Genomic DNA, 22,151 nt, shown 5'->3' with positions numbered 1-22,151 from the left:
TACCTCTGATGAGGGAAAAGGCCCAAACCACATGTTAGTGGTGCCTTTACTGTCTGGGTTGAGCAGAAAAGAGGCCAAGGGCTCAGAGCCAGCCCCTGAGTTTTGCAACACCTGGTGCCACATCTGCAACACCTCGTCCAGCCTTGGGCCCCGTGACAAAAACTCTGAAGGACAAACAGCACCCAAAGAAGTGTCTCAGGTCACAGCCCTTCTCAGATGTCCACTCCTCACAGAATCTGTGCAGGGCCTGAGCAGAACCTGAGCCCAGCAACAAAACACACCCTGTCCATCCCCCCGCCCTGCCAAGTCTGGCCTCCAAGTTACGACTAAGAGCACAAATCAAAATTTTTAAATCATGGATCTGGAGGGTGGTGGCTGCTGCTCTTATGTAAGGGATACAGAATCAGTCCTCAGCACAAAACCTTTGTGGTGTGGATTACTCAAGTTCTACAAGATTTACATGCTCTCTATTGTGAGCAACCCAAGTATCTTTCACATCAAAGCCTTATCTAAGACAAGGTATTTATTTATGATTCTGTTGCCTTTTTTTTTTCTTTCTTCTTTATTAGTAATAACTTTCATAGGATCATGTGTTACTGGAAGTAAACAGTGGAAAAATCACTTCTGTGCTAAGCAGCTTTCCAAATCCTAGAAAGAAACTTTTCAATATACAGCCAGGCTTGGATGAAAAACTAAGGAAAAGGTGTAATTTATAACTCTTCTGTAATAAATGTATGCAACAAGCCTACACACAACCACCAATGGTATTTTTAAAACCACCCTCATTATAAAGATTATAGAAAAATGCAGGTTTCTTTTCAGTGATTTTTTTCTCTTTTTCTGCCTCACACATTGCCTTTTTGATGGCTTTTCCTGCTTTAGGGGAAATTCTTCCAAACGTCTCAGATTAATCCTTATAGTAGTCAGTAGATACAGCCATTGGATCTGATCATTTTCTTCTTGTGCCACTGTTTTTAAACAGATACTGGATGATGAAAGCTTTTAGTATTACTTCTTCAGGAAAAAATGTTTTTAATTAATTGCCACATGAAGCTTGGACTCCTAGAAGGTTTAGGCTAGAGAAGGGAAGACCAAATGAAATAGGCATCTGAAAATCATTGCTAATTTCAGTTTCTTCTCAAGGAAACACGAGTGGTATAAATTTCAGACATTCATGTGCATCATTTTACTCTTGGAGCCAATTTAATAAAGTTTCTTTCATTAGCCGTATTTATTGCTACTCTAAACATTGATTTCCTGCCAATTCCTATCACTGCAGGCCAGTTACACACGTTGAAAACTTGCTGCCATGTGGAAGAGGAAATTGCTGTACATGCTACCTACTTTGGGAATGCACATGGTATGGTTTGTTGGCCTGGGTCAAAACTCTTTGCACAATTTTGGAAGCAGGAAGTGCTAAGGACAGATTTGACACATGTTGACAGTGACAATTTCTGTTTCAGGATTACTTGAGCAAAATTTTCTGATCACTCAAGTGTTTTAAGAGTGTCTCTGCTAAGACATGCAGTAGTATATCAAAACAGTCATCAGAAATGCCACTGGTGCAAATTAATTCTTTGTGCAGATTTGTTCTTGACAGCTAAGGCCTGCACAACAAAAAGCTCAGAAGAGTCTGCTGGTGTAATCAGATTCAAAGACTTATACCTTAAAAAATTCATTTTATTATGCATAGATTTGGTTGGGTAGAAATGGACATTTAAATGTCATCTGGTCCAAACCTGTGCAATGAGCAAGGGATTTTCAACCAGGTCCTTTTGTTTAGAGCTTCATCCAACCTGACCTGAAATGTTTCCAGGGATGTGGCATCCACCACCTCTCTGGGCAACCTATGCCAGTGTTTCACCACCCTCATTGTAAAAAATTCCTTCTTGCATCTAATCTATTTGGTGGCATGGACTGGAGTGACGGATACTTTGCAGAAACAAATTCCAGTAGAGAAGACAGAGTCACCTTTCCCAAATGAGAAAATAGAGGAGGTTAAAAAATAACCAGTAAATCTTGCTATTTCTATGAACCTACTGTGGTTTAAATGAGGGCAGGGGTAGGAGAGTGAGAAGGTGGAAGTCTCTCTAAGGCTTCAGGATTGTTAGAATAAGAAATAAGAACAAAAAAGAAAGCAGCTTCGAAATGGGTATCCCAAAATTTAAGCAGGGTAGCTATCATCAAAAACTCTTTTACCTGTGGCGCATCATGCTGCAAAACACATCCTGAGACTGCTCCAAGCACTGTCCCTCAGAAAAGTGCTGCCTTAACAGGATTAATTCACTTTATAACACAGTGCAAGGAGAATGTGTGGTTGGCCATGTGGGGAGTGGGCCAGACTCCAGGTTTTGGCAAAAATGAGCAAAAGAGCGGATATATGGATAAAAAAACAAGGATTGCCTGTGATTATGATACAACCTCGTGAATGGTAGACCTGGAGGCAAAAGTCTTAGCTAAGGATGTCATCCATCCTCAAAAGTAGGAGCATCCTGGCAGGACAAAGCTGAATATACTAACTACTCACACTTGGATACATAATCTGCCTGCTTTTACATGAAACACCATCACCATCTGCATGCAGAAACCCAAAGGCTTCAGCAAGCCCCATCTGCAGTTCTTCCTTCAGCTGCTTCATTCCAGATTGCCACTAATGCCTGAGGGAAGTTGCCTGAGTAAATCAGTGTGAAAACTAAGAAAGAAGTTATGAAACAGCAGCCAGATTTCTCTCTTTTCCTTAATATCATGCCTCTTCTTGTATTCCAGTAACCATGCCTTTTTGAGGAATACAGAAGAAAAAAAAGTCTTCCTCTAGCTTTCTGAATTTGCTTCACTTCCCACTGTCCCCAGCTCAAAATTAGAGAAATAAGCAAATAATCTGCTGAGCTGCTTCTTGCAGCATGATGCCCTTGACAACAATCCCAGCTGACAGGTTCAGTGCTGAGTTGCACCAAGTGTTTCCTGCCAGCGTGGGTGGTCCAAGCAGTGGATCTGACAGCTGAGAGCAGGGACATGGACCCAGGGCTGCAGCCAGGGCTGGGGAGGAGCAGCTTGGCTTTCATCTGCTCTACATTTTTCTGCAAATCCCACAGGCAGGGCACAGCTTGGCACACTGCAAGGCTTCTCCACTTGGGAAGCTCATCCTCCTGTTGTAAACAAATGTTTAGATCAATAATTCATCCATTCATTCTCCCTGAATCATCCCTGAGTGGCTGCAGGCTGAGGCGCTCGCCATGGTTTATGATCCTGGCACAAGGGACTGATCTAAATTACAGGCTTAGTGTCCAGTGATTTATAACATCAGTAGCTTAAACCCTGACACTACAAGTCAGAACCATGAAATAGAATAATGGATTATCTTGAGTTGGAAGGGAACCATCAAAGTCCAACTCCTGGCACTGCACAGGACAGCCCAAGAATCCCACCATGTTCCTGGGAGCATTGTCCAAACTTTGGCAGACTTGGGGCTAGGATCACTTCCCTTGAACAGGAACCCCCAAACCTTAACTGATTATGGTGGTACCTCTGCATTTGTTTTGTTTTGTTTTTTTTAATAAATACATTGACTGACTCATTTCAGTGCACATGATTTCATTCACCTTGGCAATTTCTAGAACTTGCTCCTAAAATTAAAAAATCCCGAAAAGTTCCCTAAGGGACAGTGTAACAAATGACTAACCATAGGAACTCCAAGAGGAACTCTGAAGTAAAAACACAGGTAAGGAAAACCCCACTGTAGCTTTTCTTCATTGAAGGACAGACTACCGACCTGCTTCCTTTCTGAATAGGTGGCCTTAAATGAACCCTTAAAACAAATCTGACATTTTGGAAATTATGTTCAAACTCACAACATTGGAGGGTCACTTTTCCCACAGCAGGATCAAGGCCACTGACAGCAAGCTCAAGCAAGGCTGACAAACATCACACCAGTATATATTTGTTACTGGCAACTAAAAGGTCCTTGTCCTTAGATCTAGCTAACCAAGAAATTTGAGTTATTAAAATACAGATATTTCTGAGGTATTGCTGAGCATAACTTTTTTTTTTACGGGGAAAAAAATGTCAAATTTTTTTCACAATTGTTTCATTTCAAAAATTGCTAAGAGGCTAGCTTAAGGTTTACAGGAAGAAAAATCACCTCAGGCTGAAGTAATTAATGGAATAAAAGTCAGTCCTAAAGGATAATTTTTCAACAAAGTATCATCATGTGCAGAAGGGTGTAAGCTAATAGAAGTGGCAACACAGACAAGATTCTAAGGTGAGTTGGAACAATTGAGAGGGAGATTATGGGAGGTGAGGGATTCTTGATGGCACTACAGAGGGCAAGGTTGGGATTCTAAACGTATTAATAAGGCATCCCCAAATCTGCTGTCATGTGAAATACCTAGTGTACACTTACAAATGTATAGAATTATATGAATCTACCATTCTATACTTTTTAATTTATTAATTTTTAATTAGACTAAAAATTGTATCTACAAACCAAGATTGCTTTGTGATAGAGAGATAAACCATGTATGGTATTAAATTTTTTTGCCATAAAATTCCCCTTAGAATTCCCCTTTAGATACTTTGAGAACACTGACTTGTTAAAACAGGAGTTGCCACATTCAGTATTTAACAGATGTCTGGTTTTAGATACCATGCCCATTGTGCTTCTCCCTGAATTCTTGTGTGTCCTAAAGCTTGGGTTTTCCTGGATTATTTCTCTCCTTTCTACTCCCCCACCCACAACATTCCTGTTTTCTCCCTCCCTGCGTCTCCAGGGTCTGCTCATGAGGCAGCTACAGGTCTGTGCTCCCCAGTAGCAAAAGAACATGGACACACTGCAGTGAATCCACTGGAGAGCCATTAAGATGTTTGAGGGACCAAAGGATCTGAGGAACAAGGAGAATCTGAGAGCACTGGGATTGCTGTACCACAGGAAAAGAAGTTCAGGGGATCTTACCCATGTGGCAGGTTGGAGAAGACACAGCTAAAACCTTCTCAAGGGCATCCAGTGAAAGGACAAGAGGTACAGGGCATGAATGGAAATGCAGGGAATGCAACTTAAACCTTTAAAAATCCTTGGTGTGAGGGTGATCAAATACTGGAAAAGTTGAGTCTCCATCCCTGGAAATACTCAAAGCCCAACTGACAAGTCTCTGAGAAACATCCTCTAGCTGACCATGCTTTGAGCAGGAGGTTGGACCAGATGATCTCCAGAGATTCCCTCCTAACCACAGCTATTGATTCTGCAGCCAAAGGGTTTCTATGCACTTTTCTCAGCTGGGTATCCTGGAATCTGTCAGCAGAAGTATTAACAGCTTCTGGGATTCATCATTATTTCTCTGTTGGCACTATGGTAGTCTCATAGCCCTGTTGGCTCACATGGAATTTCTGCGAACTACAAGTGCTGGGGTATTTCCCCCCCTTTCTCATGACCACCTCTGACATACAGTCCTATGTAAAGCCATGGTTATTGCAGAAAGGGAAAGGAATTTCCAAAAACTTACTCATTTCCATGTATTCTGGAGTCAGACCGGTGAAAGGTTCCAAGATGTAGTCAAGATCCCATTGCTGAGGGTCCTTTGATTGGTTGGTGTCCATTTCTTTTTGCTCAGTTCTTTCATCCTTCAGCTTCCTGAAGAGCTTCTTGAGCTTCCTGAGGAATAAAAGTTCAGATTGAACCAAGTCCATTTTTTCCCCCTAAAAGATTTGGCCCAAGTCTTTGCACAGCAACACAAAATTAAACTTGTGTTACTTTGATCCTGGGAAGTTCTGATGTTGTTTATTGACAGGTACAAGCTACTGGAGTTGAATCCAGTACGTTGAAATCATTTTTCTCTCTAGATGCATATTCCAAGGGGATCTTCCTGAAGATCTTTGGACCTAAACAATATTAGCAATTAGTACTCTTAAGAGCAACACAGTGAGCACCTCTCCTTTAACAAAATACAAAACATAATGGTTTCATTCCACATTTCTACTGCAGGCACTCTTTTGTCTCACTGTAAAAATTGGGAACTTCCAGTATAATAGAATTTTAAGGTAAAAAATTACCAGATATTCATGTGTTGCCCAGAGAAGCTGTGGCTGCCTCATGCCTGGCAGTGTCCAGAGCCAGGTTGAATGGTGCTCTGAGCAACCTGGAAGGTGTCCCTGCCCATGACAGGGGTTGGAATTAGGTGAGCTTCAAGGTCCTTTCCAACCCAGCCCATTTTGTGATTATGGAATATTTCCAAAGAGGGTGCAAGAATGTACTGACAGTACAAATAGCACTATCAAACACTGTCCCACTGAGATGGGCATACAAATTTAATTACACTGGCAAATAAATTAGAGTAAAATGAATAATTTCTAAATGAAGTGTAAAGTTTTCCCAATGTGCCCCCCAATGATATCTTAAATACATATGCATCACCAGCTTTATGCTATTTTACACACTGAGAATTTCCCATGGAAAAACAGAGTAGAATGAGGTATTTCTTAAAAATCAAGGGAGCAAAATACAGTTGAATTAGCATAAAATATCCAGATTTATACTCATTGGATATCTTTCTTTTGCAGATGATATTTATCTTCCACAGAAACATACAGCACTATTTTACAGTTCTTTACACATGTGCCATGAGTGGAAATCCAGACTAATTCCAGTGATGTTTTGCCAGTAGTGTAAGCAGGGCTCTCCCACACATTCTTCCCCCACAGCTTGTGATAAACCCTTTGAACTGTAGGTGTGTGGCTTGGATACAGGAATATCTGGGGAAAGGGGTTTTCCTTTGGACCTCCAGGGAAGCAGAACCGCTTTCCTGGACCTTGACTTCAGCAGCAGGGCAAGGCTGAAGAGCAAAAGCTGGCAAACACAATAAAGGCTTTACTGTGTGGGTTTATTGCTTCATTCCCAAATTTATACTGAGCCATAGGATCACTGTGTTCCCACAGTGACTGAGGAATTTCTGCCCCTACCAGTGTTCACAGGACCCATTATGTTTCATCACCAGTATGGAGGAATTGGGCATTGGAAGACACTCTTTAAACACGTATAGATTGCATCAAGCCCTCTCAGATCCTGGATCATGAAGTTTCAAAAATCAACAGGACAACAGCTTTTGTTTGAGGTGGAAGGAAGACGTAACTCACAAGTCTGATGTTAACATCATCAGTACTTGGTATTACTGGTACTCAGGACACTCAGATTACACAATTTTAAAGAAAGGGTGGGGGTAAATATAAAATAAAGCTTCACGAGACAGAATTAGATGAATCCTTACAAAGACATTTACTTCCTACACATGCGAACTCAGGCATTTCAAGACACTAAAATTCCCTTTCTCCCCCTCTGCCTTTATGGCAGCCAAGGGAACTTGTCTGTGACAGAGGTCATGTAGCATTCAGAGGGTAGGAGGCAGGGACAGGATTTAAAACAATCTAAGAATTCCCGGGATGCTCTTCCAGTATATCCCAATTAATTTCCTAATATGAGGAACTCTCAGAGGATGGTGAAGAGTAAGTTCAAGATAGTGCTGATTTCTGTTCCAATGAAATGATACGAGCTATAAATGTCCCTCACACTTCTGTGGGCAGATGAGAGTGAAGAACATCTCGTTGTCACAGTGCAGCAGCAGCTGAGATAAAATTTGTGTGTGTTTAGATGTGAAATCTGTGCACGTGTGATCTAATCCTTCAGCTACAACACCACAGAATCCAGTTCTGGAGTTTAATGCATACACACATCTCCCATGAGAACCTAGTAACTAAAACAATTGTTGTTTTTAATGTTTATCTGGGAATACACCAAATCCAGGGCTCAATTTCTCAGAATAATTTTTAATTTTTCATCTGGTTCTCTTAAGTCAGACATGAGGAACAGCACCTTTAACCATTTGGAGTTCAGCTTTGAAGAGTGTATGCTTCTTTGTATGTGTTTTTTTTTCTTTCCGCCAAAAAATGTACCTTTGTGTCATATCCAAGCATGTGAAGTTTGAGACCAAGCAGAAATGTGTCAGAAAGTTAAAGGAACATAGAAGAGGGATTTGCAGGGTGCTATTCTCCAGCTACACAGCAATAGGGCAATGAAAATTACTTTTGCAGAACCCTTTACCTGTGCTTATGATTGTAATGCTAAAACCGAGTACGCTTTTTAAGCACCTTTGTTCAAAGCCTGTTTCTTAATTACCCAGATCAATGTTTTTAAAGAAGATTGACAGAAAAGAGTTATTTTAGCTTCTGATTTGTTCCTGCCAGGCAGCCCCCCACAGTGAGGAAGAGGTAGGTTTGCCCATTCATCATGAGTGTCCCAGAAGCTTTGTGCTGAAGAGGCTCATGCAGCAAAGTTTCATGACTCCACACAGATCTGGGCAAAGAGGGAAAACTGTAAAGCTGTAGAATAGCCATTTTTTCTGGTCCTTTTGCCAGGAAATGTCAAAAAGCAAGGTGCATCCTTAAGGAGACAGAACAGCGGGTGAGAAGAATGAATGTAGGATGAGAGAGGAAGAAAATGAACAGGCTTTTGTCAGGCTGTGTCTTGAGCAGTTAAAAATGACATTGCAGCATCTCACAGGGGATTGGCACCAAATTATTGTATTAGGTAAGAGGTGGGAACATGGCTGAATTATGCTGATTGCAATTCCCAGTATAACCAATAAGCACTGCATTATGCACATTAACAAGCATCTGAAGTGAGCGTAAAATCACTACAGCCCCACCTGTCAATAACCCTCTAGCTTTTTAGAAAAAAATATATGATGAAAAGAGAGAAATCAAGCTCCAAGTGATCCTGGCTGGGCTGTAAGCACATGGTGATTAGATGAAGGCTCCTTTTCAAAAATCAGAGAGATGATTCAACAGTTTCTCTATTGATACAATAAGAAGGAACAGCTGGATTTGGGGGATCTAGGGGGAAGAGTGATGATGACTTGGGAAAAATGAGAAATTTGTGGAGTGGAATCGAGAGGTTGAAGAGGTGGGACATCTGGAGTGCAGGTTGAAAGAGGACAGATGCAGGAAAATACTTTGTTGGCCCAGGTGGTTATGTCTTCAGTGGCTGTACAATTGGGATTGTTCAGCCTTCAGCGTGGAGAAAAGAAGGCATCAAGGGGACTTAATTGAGCCTTCCAATGCCTGAAGGGAACCTACAGGGAAGATGGAGAGAGGCTATTGACGAGGGATGGAGTGATGGGACAAGGGGGAATGGCTTCACACTGACAGAGAGAAGGTTTACATGGGATATCGAGAAAAGATTGTTCCCTGTGAGGAACCTGCAACTTGAAACAAGTTGCCCAGAGAAGCTGTGGCTGCCCCTGGATTCCTGGAAGTGTTCTAGGCCAGGCTGGATGGGGCTCTGAGCAACCTGGGATTGTGGAAGGTGTCCCTGGCCATGGCAGAAGCTTGGAACTGGGAGGTCTTTAAGGTTCCTTCCAGACCAAACCATTTTGTGATTGATTCCATGATTCTATGAATACTTTCTAGAACAGAGATGCATGTGGAGATTTTACATGAAAAGACAAAAATCCCCTAGAATCCAGCTGCCAGGAACAAAGGATTATTTATAATAGGTCGGCATTTTTAAGGCTGTCCTTCTAGTTGATGCTTTTTGGTCTGTAGGATAATGGAAAAAGGTGCAGGGCAAAAGCTAAAAAGAACAGATTCTAAGGCTAAGTAGCTGGAGCAATTGTATCTGGAGAAAAGGAAGAGCAGTGACCAGATTCTTGTGTCCCCACCTGTAATTTTCTTTCTTTCTTTTGGGAAGAACAGTGTAGATCCAGGCTTTTCTTCAGTCATATTCCTACAGTCTGTTCACATAAAGAAACACCTTCTCACATTCACAGGCACAAGAAGGAGGCAGGGGGAGGACAAAAATATCTAAACTTCTTGTGCTCCCACTAATTTTTGGTGCAGCCTCAGATATCCTGGATGTTACAGAAGTTTCAGTTGTGTTTGGGGTTTATTGGTTTCTCAATCAGAGGAAAACTACAACAATTAAAAGGACAAGGAGAAAAAGGCCAAAAACACCACCCAAACCTTTAATTAAGAATAATTTAGTAAAAGTGAAAAGCAAAATAAGAGCTAATATCTATGAAAGGGTGTCAATTTTATTAACTCTTGGTATTCTCATCCAGCATATTTATGTATATTTTGAAGGAAGTGATGGAAATTGATGCTGAATAAAAGGGCCACAACCGTGGCTTTACTAAATTCATAAGTTTTGCTGTTCACTTCGACAGGGCCAGGATTTCACCCTAAGGGTTTAGCACCAAGGTTAAAGACAGACAGTAATAAAATAACCACATGGATTTTTTTTTTTTTCAGTAAGTTCAGAAAAAAAAGAACTGAATAAAAAGGGTCTTAAAAGAACTCTGGGTTAAGGCTTTCAAGCCCTGCAGCCTTTTAGGGTCAATTCCTGTGGCAACAGTAAAAGAATGATGGTATGTGACACATCTGAGTGAACTGTGGCATATTTACATCTGTTAAACTTGTGAATTCCAGCCCCACAGAACACATATTTCAGTTCAAGAGGGTTTAGTTCTCTATAATTCAAATCTTGTTGCATTTATGTAGCTGGTTTGCTATTGCTGGATGCAGAAATTAAAAAAAAAAAAAAAAAAAAAGAAATCACACAAGTCTTGGGAGACCAGCAATTACATCTATCCTAGCTGTGGCAGCAGTTTCTACAAAACATTGAAAGGAAAAGCAAGCATGTGTCCCCCATGACCCCAAAAAAAGCAGGGCTGCCATCTGAAATTTCTCTCCTCACCCAGTATTGACCATGGACAAAGCAGAATGAAGACATGGAAAGATACTTTTCAATGCTTTCAAATTTGGGTTTCTAGGAACATAAAGGATGACTGTTGCTTGCAAACTCACTCATCTCAGTCATCTACTTACGAGTATTTTTTGAGGAGAAAGAGAAGAAAATGGGATTTGGGATTTCTGCAAATCAACTAAAACACCATGGGTTTTCTGGTGAGTGAAATCAAAAGGTTTCTTAAAAAAAAAAAACAAAAAAAACAAAAAAAACACCTTGAAATCCTGAGATTTCAGTGAGGAAGAAAACTTTTTTGATGAGTGCCATCAGATAACTCAGCAGAGAGGTGCTTCTGTTACAGATGTGCAGGGGACAGCACCAGATTCTGAGGAGCAAATCACAAATTTGAGGAGCCTATTTATGATATACCCTTCTGTCTCTCCATATGGAGAAGTTTGGTGGCAGCACCTGGATTCTGCCCACAGTGAAAATACAGGGAGCCAATGGAAGAATTTGTGTTACTCACCCCAACTCTCAGTCCCTCCAAAGAGGCACAAGGCAAGGGAGGATGAAAAATGCAGATGCTGGTACCCTTAAGGATCCAGCCTACACCAGTACAGTGGTCTATGCAGGAAGAGAAGGCTAAATCTGATTTAATTAAGTGCTCAGTGATTCTTCTAGTGCAAACAGGTCCAAGGAGAAGGACTGAGCCACAAAGATAGACACACAATTTTCTAGGGAATGCAGACAAGCGAAGGAAAAGCAGATATGTTTATTCCAGCATGGCAAGATAGCACTGTGACTGAAATGAGATATTTATCTAGGAAGGGGAGGGTGAAAGTAGGGGGTTTTTTTAAAACGGTTTTGAAAATTGAGGCCACCACAGTTTGTTGGCTGAAGGATGAGGGGTGTAGATTTGAGAGAGAAAAATGGGATGAAATTATCTCATTCTTGCACAGAGGGAGGGAATTGAAAAACAATTGGACATGACTTTCTGTTTGGACTGGATCAGCCCATGCTTTCATGAGTCAAAAAAAATAAATACAGTATTTGTAACACCATAAAATCCCCATTAAAAAAGTCCAGTAGCAATAAGTTTTTGGAAGACAAGAAACAAATTACAGCAGGTTTACACTGAGAAAGCTTTAAGCCTTCAACATGTCAGATATTTTGGGAATGATTTACCACCCTTTTCTCAAAATAAAATGTAAACTCAATGAGATGCAGACAGAAACCAGGCCTCCCTATTGAACTTTGACACAAGAATAATGAAACCATCCATAATCTACATCTGATTTGTTTGGGAATTTTTTCTCTCTACTTAAATTCCTTGCAAGAACAAAAATGTTTTTGCTAAGAAAAGGGAGGAAAAGGGCTCATTTGAATTATATTTCATATTTTTAAGAATCACTCCTCTTGATTTCTAGTTACCATCTTCACAGCCTTATGGATGTGACCCAAAAGCTGCTGACACTGGAGTTGGAAGATTCTGCCTCATTTCAGTGGAGCTGAGATGTCTAAACCAGACTCTTCATCTCCAACATTTCACAGACCACTGCCACCACAAAGAAAATCTTCCAGGAGGCAGGAGCAGGACTTTCTCAGTGGATTCCCATTGCCTGAAGATCCCCATGGCACTGGTGAGAGACAGGGAGAGTTCTCCTGCTGTATTTGGAGCAGGGGACTGAGCTCTGAAGCAGCCCGTGGCAGAAAGGCACTGAGCTGTCAGTGTCTCTGCTTGCTCCTGCATCATCACAGAATGACATAAAGGCACCTTGGAAATGTGTGGATTTCATCCCTAAACCCATAAAATAGTCATAGATCAAGTAATAGATTTTAACACCTTTTATGGGCAATTGCTCCCCTCCTCCACTATCTCCCCCCTACTTTGTGCTAATTTGTATTCAATGCTGCTGTCCTGAAAGGTTTTCTGAAACTTCCCAGGAGATCTATCATACCTTGCCTGTTTTCCTCAGTTTCCAAAATTAATTTAAATCAATTATTTCATGTATTCCATCATTTTCTTTAAGCCATTTAGTGAAGATATAGCCAATTATTCAACATAAAATACAACCAGATCATTCTACCACAACCAAAAATGTGATTTATCATCACATTCAATTAGAACCCACTGAAGGCAGTGGCAAAAGTCCCATTTAGCTGAATAAGGAACAAGGCATTGATTTACTATGCCATAGGAATAACACATAATGGAAAAGGTTGGGATACGTACGGGATTCCAATTTCGAAGAGATTGTTTTGAATCAGTTGCTTTCCAAGCATGATGATGCTCAGCTGAATGCAAAGTTCCATCAGACACCCTCCTGGAGCACACTGCAATTAAACAAAACCAGAGAGTGTGAGGGGATTAAGAGAATTAATTTTAAAATACTCACCTGGGACAGCTCCCAGTGTCTCCATGTGCCCACTGTCCCTGCCACCAATTTGTGTGGGATCATGGAGTTCATCCATCATTGCAAATCTGTGCTTGGCAAGGTACTTCATCTCCACTCATAAAATTGTATTATGGAAAAAATGCAGAGCTCTGAAACAACTCACTGTGCCCTGGGGCACCTATATTTCCTTTAAAAATATTTACTACATAATCAATGTAATAAACATAGTGCAGAATCACCAATAGTCTTCCAACCTGATATCTCCCAGGGGGGAAAGAAAACCTTCAATCTTGCAAAAACTTCTGTATCAGCTTTATTGTCAAACCTTGAGTACATCTCTCAGCTTTCAAGGGAATACCCAGAGCAATCCCCTTCATGAGGGAATTTTTTTTTAAAAAAGAGGTGTTTATAGGTTTAACACAAAATGGCTCCAGGTTTTTAAGCTATTAAAATTGCCAAGCTTCCAGCAATCTGCAGAATGTGAAGCCCGGTTCATACTTCCCAACCAAATCATGAAATGTTTGTGCCTTAGTGCCCAGTTGGGAAGCGTAGAAATGGTGAAGCTTCACCTGAGAAAGACTGTGAAATAGTCAAAAATGCAGAAAGAAATAATATAAAGTTGTCTTAGATGGAAACCCTGGGTTTTGCCTATTCAAATTGAAGATTTAAACTCTTGTTTAACATGTTTTCTATTTCTACCCTGTATTCTGTAGTCCACTGAGTACTGCACACATATTTATTTGTGTAAATGACTTTATTTGTAATTTAAATTACATATGTACTTACCTCTTCCATCCTATAACCTTCAAACACATACACATAACGACCAGGACGGCCAACAAACCTGAAAACAATAATAATACCAAAACTAGTATAAAAACACAAAAATAAGCTAATTTTTACACCATGGTTTAATATAAAAACATCAAAAAAACAGAGTTAACTTTGGAATCAATATTATTAATTTGTACTAGCCAAAATATTTTATAAGTAGCTGCTTCAACATGAATTTTCAAGGGCTCAGCATGTATTCAGCTTTTATTATTTCAAAGCAATAGGCCTCTACACATGGTTTTCTATTACATTTCGATAAAATAATTTTAATCAAATATTTTTCAGTGCTAAAACAATATAGTAATAACCCCCCTCACTTGATTAGAGATGGGAAATAAACCTGGAGACACATATCCTAATCCACATTCTCTTACATGTGAATGGAATTATTTACACAACTATACACAACCAACACTCTTCTGGTTACACCAGGAGAAGCAATGATATTGACTTTATCTGAACCATACAACACAAAAATATGGCCAAAAAAAAGAGAATTTGGTGGCTTTTTTTCATTGGTGTATTACAATATTTGCAACTGCTGGCAAAAAGCATCATAAATCCTCAAATGAAAGGTGCTGGATAGGATTAGTGAAGAGCAGAAATTAATAAATTTTATGGTCCCCAAAAGGAAGAGCGAAATAGTAGGAAACAGAATCGAGAGGATGTTTTAAACTTTTTTTTTTTTCCCCAAAGTTTTAGCAAAGAATCATTTTAAGCTTCCCATTCAAAAGCATGTACATGACTGGGTCCCAAAAGACAAGGATTCTGAGCCCATAGGAAGTCACACTTATTTAGCAGGACAGCTGAATTAGCTTTTTGGTCAATCACTTCATTTGCCAGTTGACTGTAACTATTTCTTAATTTGATACGGGAGAATAATGCAAAATAAGGAGACAGTAATAGAAAAAAAGAGTTCTGTAATTTTAAATGAAGCAGGAAGACCTTTTTTTGGTGAATGAAGGTTCAAGAAAAATTTGCTAAACGGTGGAAAGTTCAGGCCTGTAAGCACCATTCATTATAAAAACGAGGGGTTTTTTTTAAAACTAAAATGAATTATTAACTTTAGATAACTCTGTCAATGATATCTTTAAGAGCTGGCAAAGATGATCAGTCCCAGGCCTTTGTGCCCATTTTTAAACACAGATCCATTAATACAGACACATATATAAAAAATGCATGTACAGAAATATATGTACATGTAAAGGATATTTATCCTACCTTCCTTTAAAAAATGCAACATAAAAAATCGATGCGTAAGAATTCACAAACTTCAGTAGGAATGCCTTCAAAATCAATCTTTCCTCAAAAGTTTTCTCTGTTTTTGGTATTTCTGGGGGGGGGGGGGGGAAAGCAAAGCGGAGAACTGAATCAGGAAGTATATAAAAATCACCAAATCCCCACACACATACAAAAAACCAAACCAAACTTCAAACTTTGGGCTTATATTAATTTTTCTTCTGTACCTCTAATTTGTTCCAAAGCCCCTATGTCTGTCACTGAGTCCTGATTTCCAGAGATATTCAATTCCACGAAGAAAAAACACTATAAATTACTTTGCTGTGTATATGGGTATTAACATACACCAGTATATCAGTTACATAGTTACACAACTAAAATAACAAAGCATTCATATTCTCAATTGAGAAATGCTGAAAGGAAAGTAGAAAGACTTTCAACCAGAAAAAAATACCTTAAAAGCACCCTTAACTTGTATTCCACAAGCCTTCTTCTATGTGGTGAGATTTGGTTGATGCTAAACACCAGAATAAATACATTTTTGAATAAGGTATTAAGTGAATTAAGTGCAAAATAGAGGCATACTTTTGCTAACAATTCATTATATTTGTTCTATATTTCAAGGTTTCTTGGTTTAAATATTTTCAGTATTCATTACTCTGTTCCCAGATTTATTTTAAATTTCTGTGATAGTTTTGTCGCAGCAGAAAACACAGGTATAGGACAGAGGCTTTTCAAACTGATAGTAGGATCCTTTTAAAAAGATTTTATATGGGTGAAACCCTTTTGTTTTTCTGCTCATCCTGAGTTGTATCTAATGTGACAGAAGATAATTTTATGATCAAATTTATCATTCTTGGCTGAACTTCTGTGGCACAAAAAAAGTGTGGAATAATAAGGAGATCTAGAGCTCTGGATTAAGGACTTCATTAAAAATACTGATGTACTTGTAAAGTTTTGTTTTGGGCACAGTGTGAACTCTATTTGGTTTGCTGTTGTTTTGGGGCATTTTTCTTAAAAAAAACAGTGGGATAATTTTAGCACTAAAGAAATAGAAAAGTCTAATGAGCCCTCACTGCCAGGCTTTCTCTGTGATACTTTCAACAACATTTTCATAAAAGATCAGTGCACAACCTGATGAGCCCTGAGGCATAACCCACCAATATGTATAAAAAAAGCTTAATTAAACCTTCAAACAATTTGTAGGTGATCCCATACGCTGAACAGATCCTCAAGATAAAAGCTCAAGGCAGCAGGAATATCAAGTAACAGCAGTGCAACTTTTCATTTGAGGGTGAAAAATCCTAAACTGTGCCTTATAGAGAACCCCCCCAAGGATGAGCTCAGCCTCTGGATGAACACTTGTACACCATATATGGTCCCACAGGCTCCCTGAGACATCCTATACCATAGCTGTAGAGGCATGTGTAGAATTTGTCCTCCAGCTCCTTGAGTGTGCTGCATGAGTAATGCATTCAGCCAGAATATGTGTGTTAGTAACACAGAAAACTCCCTCGTCCCAAAAAAATGAAACAGTGCTGGGTTGTTATGCCAAAATTGGGCAGCTGGAGCTTTGCAGGTGGAGGATGAGTTGAGCTAAGGGTGGAAGGGACCTTAGCTCTCTGAAGGAGCTGCTGGCTTTGCAAGGGACAAATGCGAGTAGTTTTGATTTTGTCCCTGTTCCACTGGTTCTTCCTTGGCCTCAGTGAATTCCTCCCTGTGAGGGTGTTGAGGCCCTGGCACAGGTTTCCCAGAGAAGCTGTGGATGCCCCATCCCTGGAAGTGTTCCAGGCTTGATGGGTCTCTGAATAACCTGGGCTAGTGGAAGCCATGGCAGGGGCTTGGAACAAGATGAGCTTTAAGGTCCCTTCCAACCTAAACCATTCTGTGATTCTGGATTACAAATTTTGTCTGGCACCACCTGATTACTAAGGATGATCTATTCTTCCTGGGAATAGCAGGATACCCTCTGCACTCTGGCTGGTCTCATCTGAGACAAAGGGGCATCAGTGCCCCACTCTGCTGGGCCCAGAGGAACCCTGCTCCATCCTGTACGAGTTCTCTGTATTGGTAACAACAAAACTTCTGCTCTTTTCCTCCAGGCACTGATTGAGCAGGTATTGAGCCATATGCATGACTGTGAATCCATGATCACACAATTGCTATCAGTGCTATTCTTGTGCTTACAGATGTATTTTTCAACTGAACAGAGATTGAAGTGTACTTGGGGTTCAAATAGAAACTTACACTGTCAAGAGCTACTACTTCAACCCAACAAGTGTGTTCTTCAGATTGTGGGTTAAGTGCAGCATGACAAGAGAATTGAGCATGTTTTTCTCCTCTCAGCAAAATGAGAGTTCACAAGTTAAGCAGCATTTATCAGCATGCATGAATTGTAATTTTTTAAAACATTTTGATTACATTTGGCATCTGAGCCTAGCACTGGAGAAAGCTGCCTGAGTGAACTTTGTAATTCATGTAATTTGTAGCACTAGAGATTATTCTGATTGGATCCTTCTTAAACAAAACATCTGATGGTTGATTAGGAATGCTGCCCTAATAAAGATAGGATTAGAATTAAATGCAAAGTGGCAGGGCAACAATAATCAGTAAGTAAGAAATTGGTGCTTCTTTCACAGTTCAGCCTGGTGCACATTTCAAAGGGAAAGATTTTCCTCCTGTACTTCCCAAAGAGAGGATGTGGCAGAGCCTAGCACTTCCCAGCTCCTGCCTAGAAGCTGCTGGAGAAGTCTCATCTTCATCTTTTCCTACTCTTTCCACACAGTTGTGTCATTCCTTAACATTTGTACCCTTTCTTACCTGGGCAGGTGCAGTGAACAGAATTGATCAGGTCACGCACCGTTAGCAGCCTGTCACTTATGTGAAAGCTGAGTACAGATTTGGCCTAGACAGTGAGCCTGAGCTCATTTACACCACTAGAACACAGTCCATTTGTGTATCCCTGTTACAATCTGCCCAATGCCTGGTGCAAAACAGAAATAAACTAATTAACTCACTAAAGTGACAATTTGCTTTGTCTTATTTTCTTTCAAATACTTTAGGAATTTAATCTATACTAACAGGACCAAACTTCCAAAATTCAGGATTGGACCTCTAAAAACTGCAAAACTGTGTTTATAAAGTTCTTCCAAAAATAGGACTGAAGGAGATGTTTTCGTTTGTGAATTTAAAAGTGTACTTAGAAATTGAGAAGAAACAGAAGTCTTAAGAGTAATCTCATGTAAAGGCACTATCAGTCAACATCCTTGGTCTCATTTATATAATAAAACAAGCCCCAGCCTAAATCCCTATTAATAAACATCTTTAGCTCAAAGTATATAACAAATCAATAATTCAGGCCTAAACCTCTGTAGTAGTCAAAGGGATGGCTTCCCTTCAAAAGAAATAAATAGCCAGGCTTGCAAAAATATTTTGATGTTTAATATAAATTTTGAAAGTCCAACCACTAACTGCAAGAGAAATCATTAATAAAAAGTCCATCCCAGACACACCCTTAGAATGGAACAAAAAAATCGTTTGAGCAGTAAGGAAATGGTTAAAACATTCATCAGGGAATCAATATCAGTGTAATTTTTCAGAGGCATGAACATTTTTTAAACAACCCACTGACTTTCTGCAGCTCTTAGCAGTAGAGAGGTACCTTCAGAGGTCTGAATATTTTCACTGGCACTGCCCAGGAGAAAATACTACTCCTGGACCTCCTTGAACCCCCTAGTGTCAATACAGATTAATGAGGAACATGGCGAGGCAGTTTTACCAATTTCTGTCAGCCATTTGGCCACAGCTCCATAAATTTCATCGAGGATGAGGACCACCACGAGGTTAATGATGACAGCAGTGGCAGTCACAGTCACTCGGACGTTGGACCTGGTTGTCTCGTCTGTGCTGAAGGACAAAGCTGCTGCTGTCGTGATTCGGTACACAATGACACCAAACACTGCTGAAAACGTCAGCATGACCTGCAAACAAATGAACACATGAGTTAATTCCGCTTGGAAACAGAGGCTTTGGCTGGGAGGTTGGGTGTGCTCCATGAATTGGCATCCTGGGGTCGGTTCTTACAGCAAGGTGATAATATGCAGGTGATCGAATTAAAAGGCAAGGATTCAAAGATCTCTAACAAACAGGGACATAAATAAGAAATTAGGAAATGGATGCACAATTGGCCCAACAATTCAACTGACACAAGATGCTTAGAGGGCTGGATGCTCAGATGCTTTACAGCACCTATGCTGTGAAGACAGCCTGAGAGAGTGGGGATTGTCCAGCCTCGAAAAGAAAAGGCTCCACTCTGAGGAAATCTTATATCACCTTTCAGTATCTAAAGGATGTTTATAAAAAAGAGGGAAAGACTTTTTACATGGGCAGGTAGTGGTAGGGAACGGGAGGATGGTTTTAAACCCAAAGAGGAACATTTTTTGTTAGATTTCAGGAATAAATTCTTACCTGAGAGGGTGGTGGGGCCCTGGCACAGGTTGACCAGAGAAGCTGTGGCTGTCCCTGGATCCCTGGAAGTGTCCAAGGCCAGGCTGGATGGGGCCCTGAATGTCCTGATCCAGTGAGTGACATCCTTACCCCAGCAGGGAGTTAGAATTAGATAACTTTAAGGTCCCTTTCAACCCAAATCTGTGATTCTTTTATACTCATTCCATGGATTCCTGAAGATGGGCATGTCCATTCTGATTAAAGCTACCCACATCATCCATGCAGTGAAATTTGGGCATTTTGGGTTCCAAAGCAGGAATTAAGCAAAATCCTTTATCTGGCAATAGATCCAGATGGCTTGAACTGAAGGGCCTATATTTATGTGCAGTCAGGTAAATGGACTTCACTGGCCCAAACAGCTTCACCTGTGCACAGCAGAAAGAAGTGCCAACTTACAAGTTAAAGAATAAAAAGTTTCCTCTGTTATTATTGCTTTAAGGCTGACCTAAGCAGGGTTGTTAGGGCATCATTTTACATTTGTGTCCCAGAAATCACTTGGTATCCCTGGCATCCTTCATGGGCTGGCTTTTACCCATGAGATTAGGAAAGCTTGCCCTGCTACTTAAGGTCAAGTTCCCACAAGAAGAATTTTAATTTCACAGGGTTGTGGTATTCTGGTTTAAAAAAAAAAATCTAAACCAATCCACAGTGAAAAAAAAAAAAAAAGTCAATAAAACAATCATTTAAAACCAGCAAACTTATATGATCACAACACAAAAGTGGGAGAAGGTACATTTTTCGCTTTCATTTTTGCCTTTAGCAAGAATTCCAGAGTACATTTATTATTTTAGGTAAAACATCTTGAGATCCTCAGATGAAAGAAACTACCTCAATGTGAAAGATTAGACTACTGCAATTATTAAAATGGGCCTAGGGGCCCAGATTCAAAATGCGGGTTTAAGGAAATTTAACAGTTCATTTTAATGATCCAGCAATAGTTTATTGAATTCCTGTATGCATAGGATGGTTGTTTCATGAAAAGGAACTACTGCAAAAGAACCACCACAAGAATCAGAGTTAAATTATTAAATGTTGAAGGCGAAAACTGGGCACATTTTGCTTTTATGAAGAACTAGTATACATGCTAAAAATTAATTACTTGAAGAAACTCCTGGAGATTCCAGATGAAATTGTCAAATAAGTTGTTTCAGCAAATATTAATAAAATGTTAGACCTACTAGAACATCTAATTTTACTTTTTAAAGAACTGTTTCATTAATTTTAAATGAAAGGTAAGTGAATTATAAAAGCCTGAACCTGAATTATTTAAAATGAAAACTTTTCAAATTATATAAAATATTATTTCCATTGGTTTTGTCATTTTCATTGTGTTGAGGAAGCATTTCTAGTTTTTATATCTATTTTTGTTTTGATTTACATATCAAATGAACCAACAAAAAAAAAAAATTACATTCAGGCTGAGCTACCTTGCTGGGACAGAAGGGATGCAGGAATACAAGGACCATAACTTTTTCCTTCCTTCCCCAATACAATCACTAAAGTAGAGAGTAAAATCCCCAATAAAGAAAGAAAACAAAACAGCACCACCTGGCATTAATTTACTTCACCTTCCACCTCTACAGACACGTTAAGCTCCTTTCTTTTCCTTAATCTAAGTCACAGATTCCTTCTTCTTAATCATCTTCCTAATACTCTCTTCCTGTTTCTTTTCCCTTTGGATTTCTTTGCATTTTTTTCACTATGGTGGTGGACAAGAAAAATCAGCAATTGGATGCCTTGTTCTGGAGCTGATGAGATCCCTGGGCCTCCACACACACCTCTTCCCATCACAAATTCCCACTTAGGAATGATATCTTAGGAATGATATAACAGTACAGGAAGAAGAGTTGGGGACAGTCCTCACTAAATAAAGAGAAAATTTCAGATCGTGAAAGTTCAGCAAACTCTTGAACCTGACCAAAGGATTTTAGGGACCCCTTGCCCTGAGGAATGTTACTGGAGGATAAGAGAGTAGCAACCTTTTCAATCCATGCAGTGCTCTAGCAAGGTATAACAAAGTTACTGGGAAAAAAATGTTTTATTTGCTTAAAGAACAAAAATATTTGTTTTGCAAAAACACCAGGGCTTCAGAAACTCTCAGTTGCTCAGCTGTTTTTAAACATCTGCTTAGACACAGATGGAAAAACGCTCCTTTAGGAGTCTTCATTATCTGTGCATCCAGCAAGAAGAGACAATTGAGGAGGGCCTGTAGGACTGCACAGTGACTGTGAGCATAGTTCTCACTCCCCAGACAGTCACTGAGGGAGAATGGTTCCTGTATCTTCACAGCATTTCTCTCATTCCTGAAAATACCTCTTCTGCCCAAATTCCTGATCAGGCAGGCCACCATTTGTTCAGGTCCCCAGTTTGGGGTTTGTTGTCATTGCCAACATTCCCTCTAGCCATCCTTCCCCCCGTTATGGCAGTTTCTTCCCTGAATAGCTGAACTA

At 39.9% G+C, this 22,151-nt stretch overlaps 1 protein-coding gene across 1 annotated transcript in view; it reads right to left on the bottom strand.

Annotated features, from left to right (window-relative positions):
* ANO2 (anoctamin 2) overlaps positions 1-22,151 on the bottom strand; it is a 144,093-nt gene that overhangs the window by 11,863 nt on the left and 110,079 nt on the right. Inside the window, exons 16-20 of the mRNA XM_062490909.1 lie at positions 18,974-19,175; positions 15,178-15,289; positions 13,909-13,966; positions 12,960-13,060; positions 5,496-5,644 (exon numbers count right to left, since the gene is read on the bottom strand). Of these exons, the coding sequence (XP_062346893.1) occupies positions 5,496-5,644; positions 12,960-13,060; positions 13,909-13,966; positions 15,178-15,289; positions 18,974-19,175 (622 nt within the window). The remainder of the gene's footprint in view (positions 1-5,495; positions 5,645-12,959; positions 13,061-13,908; positions 13,967-15,177; positions 15,290-18,973; positions 19,176-22,151) is intronic.

Source organism: Cinclus cinclus, chromosome 4 (assembly GCF_963662255.1).
Source record: "Cinclus cinclus chromosome 4, bCinCin1.1, whole genome shotgun sequence".
In the NCBI taxonomy this organism is placed as follows: Eukaryota; Metazoa; Chordata; class Aves; order Passeriformes; family Cinclidae; genus Cinclus; species Cinclus cinclus.
This window is presented reverse-complemented; position numbering and strand designations above follow the sequence as displayed.